At 38.2% G+C, this 23989-nt stretch overlaps 2 protein-coding genes across 10 annotated transcripts in view; both read left to right on the top strand.

Moving 5' to 3' along the window:
• FGD5 (FYVE, RhoGEF and PH domain containing 5) overlaps window positions 1-7302 on the top strand; it is a 102691-nt gene extending 95389 nt beyond the window's left edge. The window contains exons 16-21 of one of the 2 annotated variants that reach the window (XM_072347652.1): window positions 252-389; window positions 776-881; window positions 1868-1998; window positions 3080-3208; window positions 5019-5167; window positions 5724-7302. In XM_072347652.1, coding sequence (XP_072203753.1) covers window positions 252-389; window positions 776-881; window positions 1868-1998; window positions 3080-3208; window positions 5019-5167; window positions 5724-5760 — 690 coding nt within the window. In that variant the 3' untranslated portion in view covers window positions 5761-7302. The remainder of the gene's footprint in view (window positions 1-251; window positions 390-775; window positions 882-1867; window positions 1999-3079; window positions 3209-5018; window positions 5168-5723) is intronic. The other variant, XM_072347653.1, reaches the window with a different exon arrangement.
• A 3833-nt stretch (window positions 7303-11135) lies between these two features.
• Window positions 11136-23989, top strand: part of NR2C2 (nuclear receptor subfamily 2 group C member 2) — a 39309-nt gene continuing 26455 nt past the window's right edge. The window contains exons 1-5 of one of the 8 annotated variants that reach the window (XM_072347702.1): window positions 11354-11481; window positions 14585-14668; window positions 15965-16064; window positions 18492-18572; window positions 19704-19817. The gene's annotated coding sequence lies outside the window, so the exon portion shown is untranslated. The other 7 variants (XM_072347705.1, XM_072347703.1, XR_011905143.1 and 4 more) reach the window with 7 other exon arrangements.

Below are 23989 nucleotides of genomic sequence, written 5' to 3' on the forward strand. Positions count from 1 at the left end.
AGTGACTGACCAATAACCGATCTACATTCATTGTTATCTGTTTTGACTTTGGCTTTCACAGCACCATATATCAATGGTCATAGACTTTCTGTGCTGGAGCACTTAGAATCTGTATATCACTGCACTAAGAATTGAAAAACTGGGTATTTTAGCAGATGAGCTGTAATGAAAGAATTGTAGTATGAGGAGGACTGAATGGGTGTACTTTGAGAGTATGGATGCTTCTTGATTTATTCTTCTTTGATTTTAAGTTACGGGAAAGGCTTGGAATACCATTGGGTGAGAGGCCTCCTACTTTGGTACCTGTATCCCATGTTATGATGTGCATGAACTGTGGCTGTGACTTTACTCTCACTTTGAGGCGACATCATTGCCATGCCTGTGGGAAGGTAAGAACTTTACAAGCTTATCAGGGAGTCTTTATTTACACTAAGATGCTAGCTGCCACTGCTCTAATTTTTGCAAGCTTTGTTGCAGTATCAAGACCAGAATCTGACTTTCCACAGAACCTGTTAATGCACTATGTTAGGTAGTTGGGTTTCTAATTACCAGTGTGCAAATAAATTGTGTGTGTGTGATTCTGATTGGCTTAGATCAGTATAAATCTACAGTAATTATAGTTCAGTCAGTAAATTTACCGTGACTGACACAGATGTAGCAAAGTTATATCTGCTTGGCTATCCATCCTTCTCTCGTAAACAACTCAGAGCATTTGCTTTCTACATGCATAAGTATCAATTAAAATTATATTTACATGCAAATCTCCTTTCTGGAGCAGATTGTATGTCGGAACTGTTCAAGAAACAAGTATCCTATGAAGTACCTCAGAGATCAGGCAGCCAAAGTCTGTGACAGCTGCTATGTGGAACTGAAGAAAAGAGGTAAAATTCCTCCATTCTTGGCAAAATTGACAGATCCACTGTCCGTTTGTATAATGGAGATGCTTTTAGGACCTGCCTACTATGTTGATCTTTGTGACAGGATTTCTCATTTCAACCACAATTCACATGCACTGAAGTCCCAAAAGTTCCAGACTGTAAGGCAGCTAAAATTGTTTTAGGAAGCCAATTTCTCTGAGGGTTTCTCTGTCCTTTTGATATTCCAGAGTAACAGCAAGAAGTGTGAGATGTGACAGATGTAAACACTGGTGCTGATAGCTGTTCCCTGTCATTTCTAGTGAAATCCATTAAAGGAACACAGTGGCTTTATTGTTCCTCATTCTATCCATATTCCTTGCTGTAAAAACAAGAAGGAATGCTAAGGTAAAGTGCAGAGCCACTAAGCTTTTCCACATAGGAGGTTAATCTGGAAACAGATAGAAGCAGAAATTCTTAACACTACAGCTACTGCCTAACTAGAACTCACTGTGTTACAATATGAGTCTGTGTTCTAATCTAAATAGACATCCAAAACAAAGACAAATTGGGGGGTGGAGGCTAGTGATGAGTAGTTTTCTCCAGAGGTCTGTCTTGGGACTGGTGCTCTTCAACATCTTTATCATTGTGACTGGGATAGTGAAGGTTTACTGATGACACCATGCTGAGTGGTGCAGTTAATACAATAGAAGGAAGGGATGCCATCCAAAGGGACCTGAACAAGCTGTACTCTTGCTTTGCCAAATTTTCTTTCAGACTTTCGAGAAGCTGTAGGTTATTACCAGTACTTGAGGATGCTGTGAAGTCTACCCAGCTAACCAAATTGAACAGTAATTTGAAGGAAAAGCTGAAACAAAAACCAGCTATAGAGGAGAGGCACTATGTTTTCCATAGTTGTTTGCATTAGCGTCGTGTGTATCTATTACCCCTTGTATGACATATAGCAATTTATCCATTTCTTCCTTCTCTTCTGAATTTTCTTTATCTTACAGAGCGGCCACTAAGTGTGAGCTTCCCTCCAACTTCATCCAGGTGTTCAAGCAGTGCCTTTTCTTCTGTCTTCCACAATATCCATTACTCATCTTTCAAGAAACAGAAAAAGATCCCATCAGCTCTTACAGAGGTAGGACCAAGCTGTCAAGAAAGACAAGGAACTGCTGAGAACTGCATGCTGAGATTTCAGCATCTGTCTTTAATGTATTCTGCAAGCAGTGGGCTCATCCTGTGCTCTAGCTGTCATGCAATTATTTCTTTTCATTTTTCACACTAATATTTCAGACGTAATGTACTCTGAGCTCTGGAGACAGCACAGAAACTTCTTCAGCCCACTGAGAAACCCAAATTATAGCAGCTTACTTACATTTCAATCAACCTGTACCGTCTTCAGGAAACTAAGACCACCAGCTGGTACAAGGAGGCAGGCTACAGCCTTCACAAGTTTGTCACTGACTAGTTACTTTTTAGGAAATTGATGAGACCCTTATGTATCACAATAGCATTAATCTGTAACTTTCTCATTTGCTTTAGCCAGGACATGGAACACTTTTGTTCTGCTACAAAACACTGCTGTGATACTGCTCAGTCTTCTGTCTTGTCAGAAAGGCTGGCTTTGAAACTCTGATTTTTTTTATTTTTATTTTTTTCTAATTTGGTATCCTTGTAGTTTGCTACTGTAATTAATGATGTATACTGCACTGTGTGTGTAGTTTCCTCTGTGCAAAATGTGGATATTTAAGGTCATTAATGAATTAGATCTCAGAATAGGTCTGTGAGAGGGGTAACTTTCCTCAGAAATATTTCTCTAATGAAATCAAGTCATAATAAAGTTACTAATATAAATTAATATAAAAATATTGCAAAGTCCAAAATATAACCACATCTTAAAGTTGGTCAAAGGACTGTTCTCCCTTTCTGGAAGCATGATTTTTTGATATACCACCTCGCCCAACAAAAAGAGCAGGGAGGAGGGGCAAGTTAAGTTTCTCAGAATACAATTGTAAATTCATTGTTTCCAGTAACTATTCAATTGCACTTTTCCATGTGTTACCAAGAATAGAGTTCAAGATCTTCAAACATGGAGAGGAAAAAAATAAAAAAAATAAAAAGCAGACATAATATAAACATGATATTGCTTTATCCATGTAAACATGCATGTCAGGAGGGGAAAAGGTGACTGCAATCATAAATCCCAATTTCTTCTTCAGGTGGCAGCCTCAGAAGAGGGAGCTGCCATCAGTGGTTACCTCGCCAGATGTAAGAGAGGCAAAAGACACTGGAAGAAACGCTGGTTTGTTATCAAAGGCAAAGTCCTCTACACCTACACAGCAAATGAGGTACTGTGCAATCTAACTTAAAGTAGTTTCCTTATTTTTATCCTTTATGCTCTGCAGTCAGCAGAAGTAAATGTGGAAGGTATAAGTGGTAGTTGTCACAGCCAGCTGCCTCTGAGAACTGGTTCTATCGGACTGGGTCCCTAAGCAGTAACTTTTAGCTGGGGGGTTAACCACATTACTGGGTGGATCTCAGCAATGTCTTCACAAACTGCCCTTCGCTATTTGTTTTATCTATTTACTTATTTTTCTGTTCATGTTGTTATATGCTGTCAACCTGAGCCAAGGTATTTACATATGAAGACTTCAAGGTAATTGCCAGATTCTTTTTAATTTTAATTTTTTATTTTTATTTATTAAGGTATATGGTGCTATGATGCATTTCTGCTAGGGAAAGGAGTCTTGTATTTGTAAATAAGATATGCTTATCCTACTAGTATCAACAGGGAAAGATGGGAAAGTCTGCAGAGGTGAGAATACTGCTTTATATATTGACCTGTAAGCTCCTTCTTGAAACTGAGGAGGCTGGCTTTCCAACAGACTATTTTTTCTCATCCCAGTCCCTTTTCTCATTTTTATTTTTTTCTCCAATTGAGTAGTTCTAGTGCCAGTAAACTTGAAGTAAATACAGTACAAGGAGTGGTTGTAACTGACAGATTATGTAAGCAGAAGCATAAAAATTATTTTGCTAGAACTGTACTAACAGCGATATTTGATATTTTAAGTCTTCAGAACACTCTGCAAATATCAATCACTTAAACTCAGCAGTGTGATGAATTAAGCATTATTAATAATTCCTCTGAAACAGATGAGGAGATTGAGACACAAATGTGTTCATGATTTGGCCATCATTGAAAACTTAATAGCTTTCTTCAGTAGCGCTGATGTGTAGCTTTTCTACCTGCTCTGTTTACACTTGGACCACGTAATCCTGAACTTGACTTCTTTTTACAAGGCCCTGCAGTCTCTCAGCAATTCAGACTGTTAGTGTCCAGTTTTGTATTCAATACACTTAGATAATAATAATAATCTTAAAGTGATCACTTTGGTTTGGTGATAGGGAAGGAGCAATGGATGGCTAGTCACAGTTTTTTATTCCCAGCTTACAACTGAGCTTCTAAGAGGAGAAGGCAACATACACATAAGGAAAAACATTACTTATAGTGACCAAAATTGCAGCTCTCGGTGACAGCTAAGATTCAGTCGGGTTAGTATTTATTGTTTCTTTAATTTATATAAAGCAGAATTTGGCAAACAAAAACCACAGCTGTTTGTTGGAGGTAAATTAACGCTAATTGTGTTACCAGTTCTGAGATTTTGAAGCAGCATTGTTCAAAGTGAGCATGCTACCTGATGTGCAGATGGTTAAAACAAAGTTGTGCTGTAGAAAATTATAAGGTACAAAGCAAACTACTACTTGCATCCAGCAAACAAAAGTAGTTCAAAGTGACACATCTGAGACGGAGTCCAAATTCAAGCTTTCAAAAGTGCTGCTGTACTCTCCCACATTGCCAGTAACCTCATAGGTTGCTTCCTGGACCATAATGTCAAAGTAGTCATTAAAGTAATACCCATTTTGACCTTATGGGTGGCCACAAATAACTGGTCATTTAGAGGTGCTGCTAAGGTTGAAGGCTATATCAACATGCACAGTGCACTGGCATTGCTCCTGTTGAAGAGTCACCAGTTCAGCAAAAGATTCCCATTACTGCTTTTGCAGCCCAGACAGTGTTTGTATCATGATTGTTTTTCAGAAAGAGCCATCAAAGCTGCAAACTTCTCTCTAATTTTTGGCTCCCTTCTTTGCTTTCAGGACAAAGTTGCTACTGAAAGTTTGCCCTTGTTGGGTTTCACTGTTGCCCCAGAAAAGGAGGAAGGATGCATTGATACAGTTTTCCATCTCTATCACAAGCAAACTCTGTTTTATAGCTTCCGAGCAGATGATAACTGTTCAGCACAGAGGTAAGAGATGTCCATGCTAGTGTGCATGTAGGTCCAAAAGGAGAGGGTTTCTCCTCTCCTACCCTAACAGAGGAAAACAAATGGCTTTCAGAGCGCTGACTAAGCCCAATTGTATGCAACTGCCCTTAGTGATGAAAAATACCTTTTTTTCCACTCCTTTGTTTAGGTAGGAAGAAGGCTGAGCCTCAAGTCTTCCAGTCAAATGTGACTTTTGTATGGGATCTTCCCCAACGTGTGTTTTATTTATCCACCTCTTAGTTTGCTCATCAACAAATAATTGTTCAGATTGTGCAGTTTATTCCTACTCTACTACTTCTACATATTACAAATTTCATCATTATTTTATTAAAAAAGCCAGTGCCTTGAGAAACTTAGGAAGAAAATTTTGTTTTTATGGGAGGTTTTGTTTCTTTTAAACATAATTGTCATTTTATATTTCCTATTCTAATCACAAAGCTGTACCTACAGTCCTCTTCAGGCTTTTGATGTTCTTAAAGTGCATGTTTTTGAAAGAAGCTGTTTCTCATGTACCATTCTTTCTTTCCTCCCTTCTTAGGTGGATGGAAGCCATGGAAGAAGCATCCATACTATAGCAGCTATCACTCAATGGACTTAGAAATCTGAGAATTAATATTCTATACAATCCAAGCAATCCTTTTATGTCTTACAAAACTGAACGGTGTATTTCAGGCAGACTGGCTACAAACACTGGATATGAACTGTCTGTTTCCTTCCTTTCCTTCCTCTTACTTTTCCCCCACCCCAAAAGAAAACTTTAAAATATGGAATGTTTGTGGTGGCCTGTCCAAGTCCAACCTGTACTATAAGCTTCTCCTATGATCCCACAGCAAGCTAAATTTAACATTAAGGAAAGAAAAAGCCATGGAAGTACTGACTACAGTAAGCAGCAGGGTCATTTTTACTTACTGTAGAGCACTGTCATATTTCACTGGGTTGGTTTTGGTGTCTGCTATGGAATTTGAAACAATGTAGTAAAAAACAAATACTCATTTACAGCACTTTATTATTTTCATTCAACTGCAGTTTAATCTTTTCATATTTCCATGGAGTTTGGTGGACTGATTCATCCATTAACAAATGCCAGCATGAAATTATGCCCTGCATATGCTGAATTGTTCCTACAGAAAAGGAATGAACAAAAACACTCCATTTACCCAGTCTGCCAACACGGCACTAGCGATGATCCAGGATAATTAGTTACTATCTACTTATAATTTGACACAAAACACCATATAACTTATTTTTAAGTGTTTACTTTCATATCGCTACAGTATTTTGAAATGCACTATAGTTGCTCTGCAGTCCAGGTGTTGAATAGCATTGTCACCCTGAATACCGTGTCAGATTCAAACCCAAAGGATATTTTTAATTTATTATAAACCCACAGACAGCTTTTATTTAACACTAATCTACCTAGCAGTGTTAAGATTTGTATCATTTATTTAAATATTCTGTCTTTATTTTCAGTCCTCCTGATGTTTCTGTTGTTGTTGCTATGAAAAAAATGTCATCAAAACTTTAATCCATATAACAAGTGAATCATTTGAAATAGGCTGGTGGGGTGAAATGCACTTGTTGAAACCTTCTCTTGTAAGAGTGCTTTGGAACTCCTCTGGCTAAATGCACTTACTACTCCAGGGCTGGAGTTCTAGCAGCCAAAGTTACAGTATGACTTCATATGTGTGCTGCATTTACACCAGCTGAAGATGTCAAACTTTGGAGTTTTGGTTTCTGTTCCTTTTTTTATTTGTTTGGTTGGCTGTTTAATGAAGGTTGAAAAGTGATGTTATAATCATTGCAATGAGATGATTTTGTATTCTATGTTTGTCATAAAATCTGACAGCAAATAGAATGGCAATTATGATTAAAATATATCTTTCTACAAAAATAAAATGCTCAAGAATTTTCTTACACTGTGGGGTGGGGAGAGGGGAAGAAACTTTACAACTTTCATTTTCCAGTGCTTTTCAGCTTTAGTAAGCTTAATGGATACCTCAATTTTTGATTAACAAACTGGCTAGACTTTTTCCGTATTTTTGAAGATCTGTATTATGTCTCCAAATGATAAAGGTAGTTCAATGTATCACCTAGAAAACCAAGCTTAAAAAAACAAATACAAGTCTACTGCTAAATAAAAACATACTTGTATTGTTTGGGATTTTTTGTTTGTTTGTTTGTTTTAAGATACATCCGAATGAGTGTGATAGTTTCATAAAACACAGATTGTTATATGCAAACAGAAATGAAGTATGTCTCATGTTAGAACTTCAGCCTTGTTACTGTTAGATATACATAGTGTAATTTCTAACTATGGTCCCAAACAAAAAAAGTCTGCACTAGAGAACAACAGTACTTTAAAGATTTAGGTGCTGACATCTTGTGACTGTTGTTTGAAGTGTCTCAATAATAAGCAGGAAATTAATAAACAAAAATATTCTGTTGTTTAAAAAAAAAAGCAATTAAGCATTATCTGATATAATGTGAAAGAAATAAAAGAGAAAAATATAACTGCGGTTCTACAGGCTTTTCCTTTATGTTATTTTTACCTTAACTCAAATTCCAGTTATTGTTAACAGACACGTGGCTATTAACCACTCTCTAACAAACTGGAAGCACTGAATGAGAAGACAGTAGTTGAAGTCTTCTTGTGAAGACAGAATTCAGACAGTAACAATGAACAAGGGTTCCAATCCATGTCACACTTAAACTCATTGAGCCAGGCTACCTGTCAACACTACTTCAGTTACAGATACAAATGGTCTTAATGTAGCAAAAAGAAAGAAAAATAATAATAAAGAACATGCTCTTATATTTTCAGTTTGATTGATTCAAACTTGTGAAAAGCTAAGCACTAAAGGCAAAAATTGTCTTCAGAGCTAATCCAGTCATAGTTTTAACATTGAAATAGAGGGTTTTGGACAGTTTATGCCGTTTATTTGCAGGTATATTTCTTCCTAACATGTACCAAGTCTCACTCTCCGAAAAAAATAGATTTTTTTTCACAACTGTAAACATTAAAGATCTGTAATAATGTACAACATACTAGCTAATCAGTCAATAGTTTAGATGCATACTGGCTTTGTTTGTTGTTTCAGTCTTTGTTTATTTTGCCACTTGTTGGAAAGCATTATGTTGACTAACTGCAACACTAACACTAATCTGCAACCAGTGTTTAGATCTATCTTGCAGTAAATGCCTATTTAAAATCCATTTTTTATACAGTTATTATAATCATTTATCCAAATCAGAGTATAAATCATACAACAGAGTTGGAGTGCTCCATCACAATGAGGTTTCATGCTGTTGTAACCAAGTACTGCTGGTCAAGAAGACCCTGGGGTCACCATCCCTCCTGGGCTAATCCTGGATTGCATTTAGGATGGAAGAACAACACAAAGCTAAAAACACTCACCAGGATTTTCCCATTTGCATGCTGCTTTGGCACAAAAGAAGCAAAGACCTGTCTGGTTGTAGCCACATGAAAACAGAAGAAAAAGCTGTTCCCTGTGTCAGGCTTAAAACACCAATCTAACTTCACAATTTACCTTTACAATTTTATATCTTTAATCTTCTGTGTATTAAAAACAGTGTAATCCTTAAGTGTGAATGACATCAAGACACCAATTTGGATCAAGTTTTGAGAATCGTTTCTAGATTCCAGGGCAGGTTCAAAGTTCCTGTTCCACAAATATTCTGTAAGTCTTCCCTTTCTGCAGAATAAAAAACACCAGGAAACCTTTAAAATTAACATGAAACGACACTGTCATTCTTTGCCATGCTTTATTTTTATTATCGTTACTAAGTGACAATAATTTTATATGCTTTGGGTTGTTTCAATAGCTTGTTTCTAGAGAAGTTTTGCAGATTGTTTCCAATCTACACATGCTTTGGAAAGATATGGAGTACATTTAAAATAAACGTGTTCTGATTTTTTTTTATTTTTATTTTTTTATCTTTTTACTTGTAATACTACACTTTCATGTTCTTTCCTCGCTCCTCTTTAAGTTAAAAGAAACTGGAAGGACAGTTTAAACTAACTAGCATCTGTCTGATGTTTTTGTTTCACCTGTTGTGTGCTACGTTATTATCCGTTGTACTTGCCAGCAGATAAGTGCCATCTTAAGGAGAACACCACTGGAAGTAAAATTACTCTGTATCAGTGCTGACAGCCATTATAGAGCAGTTAGGTTCTGCACTAAGTATTCCAAATTGAAAGTTCACTTCAGGTGAGTATGAGGACAGGATTAGGATTTTATACTGTTCTTGCCATCCACAGACCTTAATGGACAGCATATTTCTCTTAAAGCTACATTTTACAGTTATTAATAAAAATAAATTATATAAAAACAATAAAATTAAGAAAACATTTCTAGATTACTCTCAGCAAAGTTTCATTTCAGAAGGCTACTTTCAGTAGCACCATATCAAATAAAAAGACAACAGCTGCATAAAGGCATAACTGTGCAGGCAGGATTAATTGAGCAATGACTTCAGTAGCATGAAGAGGGCCACCAGATAGATTGGAACACAAGGCAAAGGAATCAGTTGAGCTCTGATATAATGAATTAGTGGAAAACAGCAGAAGTACTCAAGCTCCTGAAAAATAAGCAGATCTGGTGGGAATATAAACATGTTATTTCAGCACAGAGGGAAGTCACTGTGTTCTCCTGCATTCTCAGTGTCCATATAGAGCTCTCTCTCAGTGCTTCTACCGTTTTAAACTAAATTTCTTTGCTCTCATGCTCACATAATCACCAGAGAACAGCTGAATGGCAAATACCATGAACTGCATAAAAATACCTAAAGCAACACTGCAGGACACTGAAAAATTCATAGATGTATGTTCAGGAGGGAAACAGCTGTTTATGAGCATGGATAATGATTGGACAAGAGGGAATGGTCTTAAACTGAGACAGGGGAGGTTTAAGTTGGATATTAGGAGGAATTTTGTCCACCCAGAGGCTGGTGACGCTCTGGAACAAGTTGCCCAAGGAGGCTGTGGATGCCCCATCCCTGCAGGCATTCAAGGTTAAGGCTAGACATGGCTCTGGGCAGCCTGGTCTGGCGTTCGGTGATCCTGCACATAGCAGGAGGTTGGAACTGGATGAGCACTGTGGGCCTTTGCAACCCAGGCCATTCTACAATTCCCCTAATGCTCCTGGAGAGAGAAAAAAAAAAAAAAAAGAAAAAAAAAAAAAAAAGAAAAAAAAAAAAAGCATCTACGCTTTAAAACTTTATTTTTGTGAAGAAAAAAGTATGCAAATACGTTTTTAAACGTCCTCTTTTGGAGCAATGCACATAACCACATTTTGGAAATTATTTGGAAATCTTCTCTCAGTTCCACATTCTTACCTTCAGGAATTATTATCATTTCTCATCTTCCAGCTTCACTGTCTGACCATTCCTTAAGTCCTTAACCAGACATAAAGTAAACTTACTGGAAGTACTAAAACTAAGCTAGATAATTGTGATAAGCATAGGTTAAAAAAACACTACAAACATGACAGAACTGGGCCCACGAGTTCACATTCAGTGGCCGCAGATGACAAGCTCCTAACAGCAGTGAACTCCTAAAGCACCTCAGCTGTATACAGCAAAGATGCCAGACAACACCTGCAGTCATAAATCCAGAAATGGAACAGTCTTCACGGCCTAGTTCCACTAGGCGAGCCCTAATCAGTGAGAACAACCAGATGAAATTAAACAAAAATTCAAGGCTATTTAAAAGTAGCCCGAAAGTACCAAACCTTTTGAACTTAGCACCTCAGTACAACGCACCGGCACCTGCAACCCTCAGCCCGCTCCCGGTGACGAGCGCCACCTGCCGCGCAGGTGCTCGGGCTGCCCGTCCTGCCGCCCCCGAGCGGGCTGCGGCCTGGCTCCACTTGGAGCGTTGGCGCGAACGCTCGAAGAGGCTCAGGTAGCCCCGCCCCTCCCCGTCGCCATCCCCGGCCCCGCCCCGCGAGAGGATGGAGGGGGCCGCAGCCGGCATGGTGCCGGGAAGAGGAAGCGTTGGGACGCTCTCGGGCGGCGGCGGACGAGGTCACGAACTCTGACCTTTCACAAGGCCCTGAAAAATAACGCAGAACCCCTCTCCCTCCCCCACACACGCACACGCTCCCCCCGCCCAATAACACAGTTCCACCCCCTCTATCCCTCCGTGGACCCCGTTAAGCTCCCACTGCCGCCGCCCCTCGTAGGGGGGGGTTTGGGCCGCCTTTGGGCACCGCCACCAACGCCGGCCCGCCCGGGTCAGGGGCGCCGCCGGGGCACGTTTGGCGTCAATTCCTGAGGTAAAAAACGTTTTTTTGTTGTTTTTTTCTTAAATGGAGACGGCCGTCTCGGCTTCTTCGTCGCGGCGGGGACGAGGGAGGGGGCATCGGAATCCCGATCGGGAACACCTCCGCGAGCGGCAAAGGGGAGGGGTAACGCTCGGTTTTGGGGACGTGGGGGCACTGGAACTCCGTCAGTCGCTGCGCAGAGGCAGCCAGCGGTGCCGCAGGCCCGGCCCGTGGCTCCCGAAGACAGGGCGGATCGTCGCGGCGCTGGGATGATTCGGTACGGTGTCCCAGTGCGAAGACGCCGTGCTGGGATACGGGCCTTGTGAGGCCGGAGCCGGTCCGGTCTCGGTGAGAGCCGTCCGCCGTCCGGGGGCCGCTGGGACCGTGGTCGTGGAGATACTGAGCGCGGGACGCGGACAGAGAGGGAAGATGGAGTCTGAGCGGGCGGAGGCGGCGGCGTGAACCCGACCCTTTTACCTTTGCCACCGGGAGGGCGGAGGGGAGGGGGCGGTGGGTACTTTGCATACGGGGCTGAGGCCGCCGCCATCTTACCGGCTGCCACCCCAGCGCCGTGCGCGATACTCTTAGCTCGACATGAGGGGATACCAGAGGGAAGGGGGCCTAATGGCAGAAACGGCCGCTGCCCCGCCTGGGACTTGGCTGCCTGCCAGCGCGGCCATCTTGTGCGCGCTCGCGTCCCTCGGGTGTTTTCCTCTGTACTCGAGGGGCGGTGCCAGCTGTGTGACAGGCGGTCCTTGTGGCCAATGGGCAGCGCGGGTAGGTGTGCCGCATCTCCGATGAGGTCATTGGCAGTGGTGGGAGGCGGGAAGGAGGAGCGTGGCGGCGGGGCGCCGTGTCCCCAGGCAAGCTCAGTGATAGGCTGCAGAGGAAAGGGGTTGGGCCGCGAGGGCAGTGCTGCCAGCGGGTGGTGGGGCGGCTGTCGCCGTTTGGGCGTCTTTTTGGAGGTGCTGGGGCTTCTCCTGGTTCGGTCGTTGACTTTGTTATTTTCTATCTTATTCGTTGTTGTAAGAGTTTCTGCTGCCTTCTTACCACCGCTCGTAGCGTAACGCGGGTCCCCAACAGAGCCACTCTTGCAGATTCCTCTTTCCCGTTTTGTACTCCAGGCTCCCGCTGGGGCGATGCTGAGCTGCTGCTGGATCGGTACGCAGCGTGAAGAAAGCAGCCTCATTGATTAGTAGGAGAAGGTTTCAGTACAGCTGAACTCAGCTTTCCTTTGTGTCAAACTTGTAGGACTGTCCCCATAAAACACTGAATGGAGTGTGCAAATTTCTTTGAAATTGGCCTGCGACTTAGGCTGAGAGAAGCGATTTTGTTACATGTTTTGAACAGGAGATCAATGTCTGTTCAGTTGGCTGCTGTCCTGTTGTATTGGAATTGTTTTCCTGGTGCTCTAGGTCCTTTTTTTGTGGCCTGCCATTTTTGTTGGTTGATTTGGATACTTTTTTTCTCTCTTTTTCTTTTTGAGGGGTTTTGCTAGGCAGCAGAATCTGCTTTTTGTGTTGCTTTCTGAAGAATCACATTATTAGCAAGCTTACCTGGCGTGACTTTGCATAGTCCCTGAGCTTCCCATTGAATTTGCTTTGATAGCCTTCACTGTCATTATGGAAGGGTTGAAAGAGCAAAGAATTTTGGTGGATAACAACTCACAGCAAGTTTGTTAAGTGACTTATCACAGGAATTAGTGGTATTAGGAACAAAATCTCATTTTCAATGCTTCCTTCATCTTAAAGTGCTGAGAAAACATGAGCATGTCATTTTTTTTTGTTGTTTTGTTTTGTTTTTTAATGGACTTTAAAAAATATTTCTAAACAAGACAGCAATGAAAAGGAATTACTGAAAATTTGGGAAATGTGAAGAATTAAATAAGCCTGGAGGAAATGGTAAATTGAAAAGGTGTACAAGAAAGTAACATTAGTGCAATTACACAGAGGATGTCTCAGTTTTAGTGTCTTCCACTGATATATGTGATCATTTACACAAATAGTTTACCACAATAGGATGTAACCATTAACAAACTGTAATATTTTAAACAGCATTAGCTTTGTAAAAGATGAGTTTGGAGGAAAGGTATTGTGCTGGAGACATGAATGTATTTTTCTGTTAAGTGTTCTGCTGTTGTTAGCAGTAGGTGGTTTGCTACGTTTGTTTTTCTTTATGTGAAATGATTGCTTTGCAAGTATCAGCAGAAGGTTGTCAACAAAACGTCAAATATGCTGCTATTCAGGAATGCAGTTTCATTGCCTTCACCTGGGTGGTCGTATGAACTCAGACTTTGTAAGAAGAAAGTCAGTGCATGAATTTGAAACCTTAATAAAATTTAACTTTGAGGAAACACAGCCTTCATAAGAATCATTAATAAGATATAGAAAATATTTGTTCTTTTTTCTTCTGCATAAAGCTCAAGGTACAGATACCCACAGCAGTATAAAGCAGTTCTGTATTACTCTCATGTCAGACTGATAGTACTACTGCATTATAATTAAAATGTGTTTTCTGTTGTCTAAAGTGGTTTCTAGATGTAATAGTCTTTTACCTGTACTGTGGTAGATTACTGTAAGAATATGGGTGATCATGGCAGTTTGCTGGAATGACTCAATAGAACATTGATCAAACACTGTTTGCAGATTGCTGTTTCCTTGTCCAGGGCATAATCAGGAGCAGTTTATCTGCAGAGTTTCCCATCCCTTGAGTTCAGGAGAGCACTTACAAGATCTGTGAATTCCACAGATTGCACTAATAATTGATGCTTAAATCAGTTCTTTGTTTTATAAAATTAGCATGTTATGCTTGCTGCTTAAATAATAGAGTAAAAAAATTGTATGATAAACTTTATAAAGTAAAAGAATAACTGCCTCTAATAGCAGAATTCAGCTTTTTGAATACTGTATTTCCTGTATGCACGTATTGCATATATACATGTATATACTCTCACACATCCACGCCATATCTTATTTTTTAGATAGATTAAATAGTGTTGTAAATTCTTTAGTAATATCAGAGACTTGTTTAACAGCAAGGAAAACAAACAAACAAAAAAAACAAAAAAACAACACTTTTGTGCCTGATGGAAGTTGCTGGCATCTTTTTCAAACAGGTTTTCTAATGATCTTGCTTCGCCATGGCAACCAACGTGGAGGTGCTGGCTCAGCAGGTAGTGGAGACTCAGCGGGTGGCTGAGGTGAGTGAAGAAGATACCAAAGCATTTGGCATGTGAGCTTCTGAGAGGGAAGCTACTTAATGTATTCTTTGCTGTTTCCAATTTGTAATAAACAGAGGAGATCCTCGTAGAACAGTGCTGCTTTATGCCTGTGGTCAGGCAAACCAGTGCAAGCGATGATAAATGCTCTGTTTAATTCTAGTGACCTCTCCCTATCAGAAATGCAAAACTGGGAAATTCACCATTAACTGCAGAGATTCTTGTCTGTATTATGGATTGTTCAGAAGAATAATGTAAAAAATCTTATGATTTGATGATTAATTTATTTTGATCATGAAAGGTTTCTGCTCTTCTCTTGAGTTGTCATCTGAATCTCAAATGTTTGAGTTCACCTGTTTTACTTATGTACTGTATTGAATTTACAATAGGATGGTTGATTTAAATCAAGCTTTATATTTCATATCTGTATATATGAGGTGACACTTCGAGTAGATTTTTGTGCTTGCTATGTAGTTATGCCTTTAAATTCAGTAGAATGTCTAAATCAAATCATAAACATGCAAACTGTATGTATTCATGTCCATAGAAGAGAAGTAATGTCTCTTTCAGTTTGCTAACTTTAGTTTAAAAAAAAAAAAAAAGAAAAGACAAAAAAATATTTTGTTAAAAATTTAGTTTAATATCTTTTGAAGTTGTTTAAGCGAGTGATTTTATAATTGAGATTTTATAAATAATGAGGGGCAAATAGAGAGAGCCTCACATGCCTCATACAAAGACTTCTGTAGACAAGACCACTTTTCAGACATTGTTTTTATTTCATGGTTTTTGTTTTTTAACCTACTGAACGAAGATTATACTTTGGTATTAAGAAGTATGATTAATTCAAAATAAGCTACATAAGGTATATGTACATCACATTTTCAGAAATGGATTGGAAATTCTTTATGGTGTTATTTTTCTTTACAATTTTGTTTCTTTTAAAGTCCATAATAACAATAATTATACTACATTGTGGAAAATGGTCTACCAAGTATTCTGGAAATAACGCCTAAGGCACAGTTTAAAAAAAATCCCATAATTTAGCAGTGAAAACTGACAAGTTATTGTTACTCAGATTTGCTATATCAGATACCAATATGGCAAGCACTCTTTTTCCTTAAAAAAAACAAAAACAAAAAAAAAACTCCTCCAAAACAACTTGGGAATAAAAACCTGTAGTGGAAATACTGCATACCTTAAACTGTTCTGGTAGAGCTTGAGATCTTTAATCACATCTTAGACACATAAAATATGTGACATTTGTAATTCCTCGTGCAGGAAATGCACCGTGGTAACATAGTGTGATGGTTGTATCTTGCCACTGGAGAGATCGCTTCTACCCAAGAATTTATGAAGCTCTGTGATTTCTTCCTAGCCGGTGGGTAAATAGAGGGCTTCATCTCTTCAATTCCTTCTTAAATTATACACCTGTTTTGTGCATAACCCCATGAAAACTTTTTTCATGGAAAAGTAGTTGCAAGCAGTATTGTCTCACTATTAAGAGTTAATTGATGTTACCTATAAATTTTTATTTATTTATTTATTTATATTTATTTTTTGTATGAATGACTGGGTGTCTTTACTCTGATGAAGTTTTTAATACAATAAAATACATTACTGGTTTTCTTGAAGTGTACTATGTTGGTGCTCACTGATTACAGTAGAAAACGTAGCACATAACTTGGCATTAACCTTAAGTGGGAGGCTTTTGGAATACTGTAAAATTAAAGGAAAGGAAAAGAGTCATTAACCATGTACAGAATTTTAAGTTGTGAATGTTCAGAGGCAAGTTGCAAACAGGATAATTTAATACATGTTCAGCTATATCTGCAGCAGGTTTTCAGTATAGTTATACATTGTGCATGGATTTTTTTGAAAACTACAGTGCCAGGCACCAAATCAGATTGCTGTGCAAGTAGGCTATATGTTGCTTTTCCTTCTTGAGCAACAGGTAGTCATCTTTGCTTTTCATTATTCTGTGGCTGCATCACAGGAGTTACTGAGCAGTCCCCATTGTTTGTATTTTTGCACTAATTGTGTTTTTAAGGGCTTTATAAAATTGTCCTTTCAATGGTTTCAGATGTTTCCACTGCTTTTAACTCTGTAGCAGTGTTGATTCCTGTGTTTTTCCAGCTGAATGTTTCTGAAGAGATTGTGTGAGAGTTCCATTTGTGTGTGTGTGTGTGTGTGTGTGTGTGTGTGTGTGTGTGTGTGCAGTTGACTGTACATAAGATAGCAGAGTAGAGAGCAGCTGGGTGATTCAGAAGGAATTTTAGGAATTCTTCCTCAGTCAATTTTGAAAAGCACAGAAAATGCTTTAGCCTTAATGCAGAAGTAAGTAATGCTGCTTTTCTTAAGTGTTTATGTTACTGTTACCATGCAATGTAGCAGTGGCCCAAGTTCAGTCTCTGCAACAGCTTAATTGTGTATCATTAAAATGTATTTTGTTGTGCATGTGTATTGTATGCATGCTGCCTTAGTTTTCAACATACAGTTTTTAAACAGAGCTGTCTCTGTAGGGCAGGAGTAAGGGCTATTACCTCCTTCCAAAATTGGATCTAAAATGACCATGAAGGACTTTCAAGTCACAAAGAACTCCCAGTGCATCCTTCTTTTTCTCCTATGGGGAGAGTCCCAGCAGCTGCATGTCTTGAGCTCTGTGCTTACTGGGCCATTTATGCCAGATACATTGTTTGAGGATTATGATTGCATTCAGTTCTCCCCAGTGCCCTCCAGAACCTCGTGCCTTTCTGAAAATACCTTTTACAATGGAACTAAAAACATTGTGGTGATCTTGTCACATACTGTATTTTCTTGGTCCTCCTTAGATGTCTCTGATATGTTATATCATTGGTAGTTCAGCAATTTAGGTTTTGAGACCAAGTAAAGTACAGTGTGCTGAAGAGCAACGGTAGAGATACTGCTGATCTGTTTGAATAAGGTTTCAGTATGTTGTAAGAGTTAATAAAGCGTGAAGTAAGCCCGTTTATGTTCATTATTTTATTGTTGGTAGTGGCCTTTTTCTCATTTTGGATGATTCTCAAAGTGAAGTTTTGATGCAAGTCTTCTCAAATCATTCTTACTTCAAATGATTCTTTGTTCAAAGGCAGCTGTTCTTAAAAACTTCTGAAGTGTATAAGACCTAGCCATACCAAGTCAGCCTGAAAGGTATCTCACACAAAGTGCAAATTGGAGAAATGAGATCTTACATGCCTTACACAGTTTGGAAGTCTCTGGATTCAAGATATTACTGGATGTGACAATCTCTTATGTAATACAGGTCAGCCAAAGGGGGAATTAGTGTCAGACTTAGTCAGAGACTCCATGATGCAGATGGTCTGGAAACTGCAGCTTCTGTGGTGACTTTTGATTTCACGTGCCTCATACAAGGTATTGCAGCAGAATCATTTAGGGGAATAGAACTGCAAATGATGGTTTGAATTTTGTCATTCCACAGAGGGCACAAGTGGTTGTGACAGGACATTCCAAAGGGTAACACTGAAACTGTTGTAAGATATGAATACATTAATTTCATGTACATTTTTCAGAAAGATCTGTTATTAACTTAATAGCTATAAACACTAATTAGGAAGAAAGTCTATTTAAAAATATATATATATATATGTATATACATGTATATATCTAACTTGAGATGAAGCATCTTTTATACTGTAAAAACTGGATACTGTATTTTCAATTGAAATTCTTTTTAACTTCAATTAGATAAAACTTGTAAGAGGTTGGGTTTGTAATTGTTTTACCTAGGCCTTATTTTGATTTCTGTTCTCTTTTCTATAATATTGAGACCTGACAGGATATTCAAGGAATACTCAGAGTTCCAGTGGCGTCCATCTTAAGCTGGAGAAATCTGGAGCCTTGAGTGAAAGTATGAATTAAAAATTTCTTCTACTGTGTGGCCTGCTGATTCCCTTGATGTATTTGTCAGGCAGTTTTTTAAAATTAATGTAGTAGTATGGGAATAAGCTGTAGAAAGTACTCAAAATGTGATAAGTAAATACAGAACTTTCTAAAATTATATGTCTACATATGTTCATACAAACATACACTTGAAACCATAAATGCGTATGTAAATTAAACACCGGGCACATCAGTTTGATAAATTGTTGAGCAACTTGACAGCAAGGCTGTGAAGAAATCCTCATTATTTCAAAGGCTGTGACAATCATAAAAACACCAGAGACGCCTTGTTTTAAACTACTGAACTTGCACAAATGCAGGCAAACATCAAAAATTTAATATGACTGCAACTAAAATGTTGGATCTGAACTACTTTTTTGGGGGAAAATAAATGAAGATATTTATATACTTTTTGATATATGCAATATATGTACATAAAATGGCAACAGATAAATGGAAGAGAAGAAGCCAGATTTAATCTTGCCGTTTGTAGAAATGCATCTACTTGTCAAATACTATTATTTTAGGTTAGCAATGCGGAATGCCAATAAGTAGATATATATGTTTCTAAGTTTTCTATTTATTTATTTTTTTTAATTTCTGAGGTTTGTGCAGATTCTTTGTGGCACATTTAATGCATACCATTATTAACGAATTTATAAGCAGGCTTTTGATAGTGATACTCATTACTTTGAGAGCCCAGATGAATGAAGTACCATACTGAATTGGCCAAAGTAGACAGTTCTCCATGCCTTGTCACTTTTCTTCAGCTCCGTCTTCCAGTGGTATACACCTGGCATCTTTCATAGAATTGTTATCTTCTCCCAGTTTGCCTACTTGTACATAGTGTTTGCAGTATGAGTACTGAAGTGGAAAGATCAGTTGTACTCTTACAAACTTTTAAGGGAGTCACATAAATTTTGAGATGTTATTAATCAAAGAATGATAGACTTGAGCTTTAACCAATTCTAAAGACTACCCTTGAGAGATGTTGAGGTTTCTGGGGTTTTGGGTTTGGTTTTTTTTGTCGTTGTTTTTGGTTTTTTAAGTTCTATGTTTACATTTAATATTGATGGCTTATTTTCCCCCCTTCGTTGAGCTGATACAGGTCAAATTTTATAGTAAAAGAATTGTAGAGGTTGGAGGGGACCACCGGAGATCATTAAGAGCCCAACCCCCTGTTAAAGCTGGTTCCCTACAGCAGGCTGCACAGGTAGGTATCCAGACAGGTCTTGAATATCTCCAGAGAAGGAGACTCTACAACTTCTCTGGGCAGCCTGTTTCAGTGCTCTGTCACTTGGATGGTAAACTTTCTTGCATTAGTATAGAACTCTGTGTGTCCCTATGTCTGTCTGTTGCCTCTTGTTCTGTTGTTCCTTGACATCAAAAAAGAATCTGTCCCCATTATCTTGACTCCTGCACTTGTCTATAAACAGTGATGAGATCCTTTCTCAGCTTTCTCTTCTCTGGACTGAAGAGTCTCAGCCTTTTGTGACATGTATAGTTTATACGTGTGGTACAAGATAGTCTTCTTCAGGCACATGCCAGAGATGTCATCATAAGAATGTGCATGATGTTTCCAGTAAGTGAAATACAATGAAAAAATGATTTTAAGCAGAATGGTAGATACCTGAAACCATTTTTCAGAAGTGTTTTTCTGTGAAAATTATTATTTACAGTAATTTCAGCATCTTCTTCTTAAGAGTCTTGCTATTATATTAAATGTAATATGGTTAATCTTAAACATAATTCAGTACTTAATCAGTGGCTAGAAAGAGCATGGAGGCAGTCTCATTACAAGGATCTGCATGGAGAAGACTCATGGCAATGGGTACAAGCTGCACCAGATGAGGTTTTGTCTTGACCGAAGAAATATAGTGCAGTGAGAACAACTGAACACTTGAACACCCTCCCCAGGGTTGTGGTAGAATCCCCATCACTGGAGGTTTTCCAGATGCAGTTCAACAGGCTGCTGAATAATATAATCTCTTTTTTTCCTGTGGACGTGATGATCTTCTGGAGGTCCCTACCAACCAGGGGTGTTTTATAGTTTCATGACTATATATACTTTTGCAACATTGTTCTCTAATAATGCTTCCACTTACATAGGGAAATAGAAGATATAAATTACTAATTCTGCTTCGCTGGATGTTTATTACAATAGAATATATAATGTCATATAAAAATAAGAGTGAAGGTGTTTGTACTGTGTCTGTGCAGCATATAATACATAAAGTTCCATCAAAGATATAATTCAGTGGCCTAGATAATTCAGTTATCCTAGTTAAAGATGCATTTTACATGTTTCTTGCTCAAATCCTTGAAATTTACAAGTTAGGCAGCTATACACACATAAAGTTGCTAACTGCTACAGGACATTATATAGATGGTTGATTTTGTATTTTATTTCAAATTTCAATCACTCTACATTATCTTTCAATTTGAAAAAAAGAAGCAACTTCCCCTTCCCCCTCCCCTTTTATTTCCCCTACTGTGCATTTTATGTTTTGCAAGGATTCCACCTTTACTATGCAATTATTTTGAAGTCTGAGGTGAGAAGTATACTTCTGAGCAGAGGGTTATGTAGTGATTGAGGACTGTTGTATTTCAGATTCCGTTCTTCTTCTGTGTAAGACAAATGCAGATTAGGTATGATAAGCCTCTTTCTTGAGTGACCAATTAAAGGCTGGTGACACGTTAAGTAATAATAGTTTCTTCACACTAAATAAATATCAGGTCACCTAATTGTTACACTGTACCTGTGCTATAGATACATTTTGGTAGTTATAATAATTTTTCATGGCTACTGTTTTCAATTAGTGTTTTGTATCAAGTAAAGTGCCTGATTTTGAGCTCATTTTAGTGGTAAGGCTGAGGGTCCTTGAAGTTGAAATAAAATGCCATAGCTACTTAAATAAACCTAAGTCATGCATTTGTTGCATAAGGCTTTCTAATGGTAATTCACTGTATTCGTGCTTAATTTTCATAAAAGTGTTCAAGTTCATGGTCACTTTTCCAGAAGTTCAGTTAATGTAACTTAAAAATTTCCCTTATAATTCTCTTTTCATTTTCTGGTCAGCCTTCATTGCAGCTATATACACATGGAACTTAAGCCACCCAGTTGTTACAAACTTACTACATTCATTCTTACATATAAGAAAGAATAGTGATCTGTGTTATTTGCAAGGCCTGGGCAAGTTCAGAGAGGAGTATATTCTTTTAAATGTATCTAGTTAATAAACGTTAAGTTCAGAGATGCATCATAAGAGATATGGTGGATTTTCTTTTTCAATTAATTGATTTGAAAATACTTGAAGCTACAAGCAAACACTTTTGTCAAATTTCATTTTGCTGTTTCATAGTTCACAGAAAGCAGGTTAAGGGGCTTAAGAACAGAGAGGCCAATGTGATGGGTAAACTTGACAACATGGCAATATCTCTCACGGACGAAATTAATTTTACCATTAGGCAAACTCCTTCAGCAGCTGGCAAAGCAGTAGGAACACATCGTTTCTGCTTCCTTGGTTACAGTGCACTTGACCTTCAGAGGAGAAAGGTTGTGTAAAATCTGTTTTATAGCAATTCTGGTTGCTTTCTGTGATTGGAATCCTCAAGAATGGACACTGGATGTAAATATCTTTGATCTGACTAGAAGTGAGTTCGTCTTTTTTTCAGATTGATTTGGCCTCAGAGATTTGCTGAGGAAAAATGTAAATAATGCTACAGGAAGGATTTGGTTCTGTAAGTACTGGAGTCAGTACAGCGTACAGCTAGGGAGCTCTAGAAATCAAACAATACTACATAAGTTAGAGCATATTATTTTTCCCATTTCTTAAAGTAGGTATATTTGATGTGTCTTCTGTAGGAGAATTAGGGGGTTTTTAAATAATCTTTTACATCACATTCATGATTTTTAACTATCTCTAAATCACAATATAAGGGTGTTTTGGTTTTTTTTGTTGTTGTTGTTTTCTGTTTTGTTTTGTTTTTTAAGGCCTGTGAATTAAGCCTGTGTAAAATATGGTGCACTGAAGTTCTGTGATATAAGGCTGATTTGTTTCTTTCATCTTCTCTGGAAAGCTTCCTGTCTCAAAGAAATTGGGGCGCATTTAATTTTTTAAAATATAATTTAGAATTACAAAAATGTCCCATCACTGAAGAACTAAGATTTTGTATATACAGCTTCCATAGTGGTTGCTTTAAGCCTTATACAGATTTTTTTTTCATGAAGTGATGTTTGTTTTGAACAGTATGTTAATATTGTGAACAGGAAGTGTAATCCTGAAAATGGACCTAATGCAATGCTTAACTGTCATCCTCCTGAAATGTGTATTTACAACCAATTTGCCTTCAGAATACTTTTACTTGATTTTTGCTGTCTTTAATTAGAATTCCAATTTTTTCTTATAGCATTTATGTAAGCTTTCTGAAGGCAGCCTGGTAAATCTCTGACAGTCTAAAGAATTTTGCATATTCTTGGACTGCTGGATTTTCTTCCTTTTCTACTTAAGAAGTCAAAGTTGTAACAATTGAATGAATAAATAAATCATCAGAATTGTATCCGGTCTTATTCATTGTAGATGTGTGAAAATATTCAAGGTAGAAATTTAGCTGACAAATAATATTACAGGAAGTTTTTTTTCCTCTCTTGTAAACCATTCCATTTTTGCATTCAACTTTCTACCCTGGTTCTTACTTTGCTGTCAACCAATGGCATGTGGAAAATAAACTTCATATTTTCAGTAGCCCTTGAATTTAAATCTAAATAAGGAAGCTGATGTTCAAATGTGTCCACTGGGAGTCTCTTGATTATAGGTATATTTCTGTTTCTTGTTTGTTTTTTTCTTGTCTAGATATTTTTCTCTACTTCTGGAAGCCTCTTGTCATCTACTAATGAGAATATACTACATGTGTATCTACCTGTACATTTGCCTCATTTGTCATTCAACTTCTGTGCCTTTGTTTCAAATATAGATTTAGATTTTACTTCTACAATATATGGGACTACTTAGGATATGGGCAATAGGAGGGCAAAACAGTATGGCTTCATGAAAAGTGCTGTGTATTTTAAGACTTTTTTTTTTTCTTTTTTTTCCCAAGGAGACTGTGCAGTAAATTTTCCTTTCTATCCAAACTGTTTTTTCTTTCCTTTTTTCTTTCACAAATTAACTTTATGGTTTTTTTAACTACCATACAGGAGGCAATTAAATTGACACTAACATGTTGTCCACCTATACAAGTACTGATGAATAAATAATTCCGAAGTTATTTGAAATAGAAGGATTTAATAAAAACAACTTGTGAGTCTCCTCAGGTTTGGTCACCCTGTTACTGCAGATATGGGACTATTTTGATACTCTAATTCCTACTTGGAGTGTTATAACC

This window comes from Excalfactoria chinensis, chromosome 12, assembly GCF_039878825.1.
Source record: "Excalfactoria chinensis isolate bCotChi1 chromosome 12, bCotChi1.hap2, whole genome shotgun sequence".
Taxonomy (NCBI): domain Eukaryota; kingdom Metazoa; phylum Chordata; class Aves; order Galliformes; family Phasianidae; genus Excalfactoria; species Excalfactoria chinensis.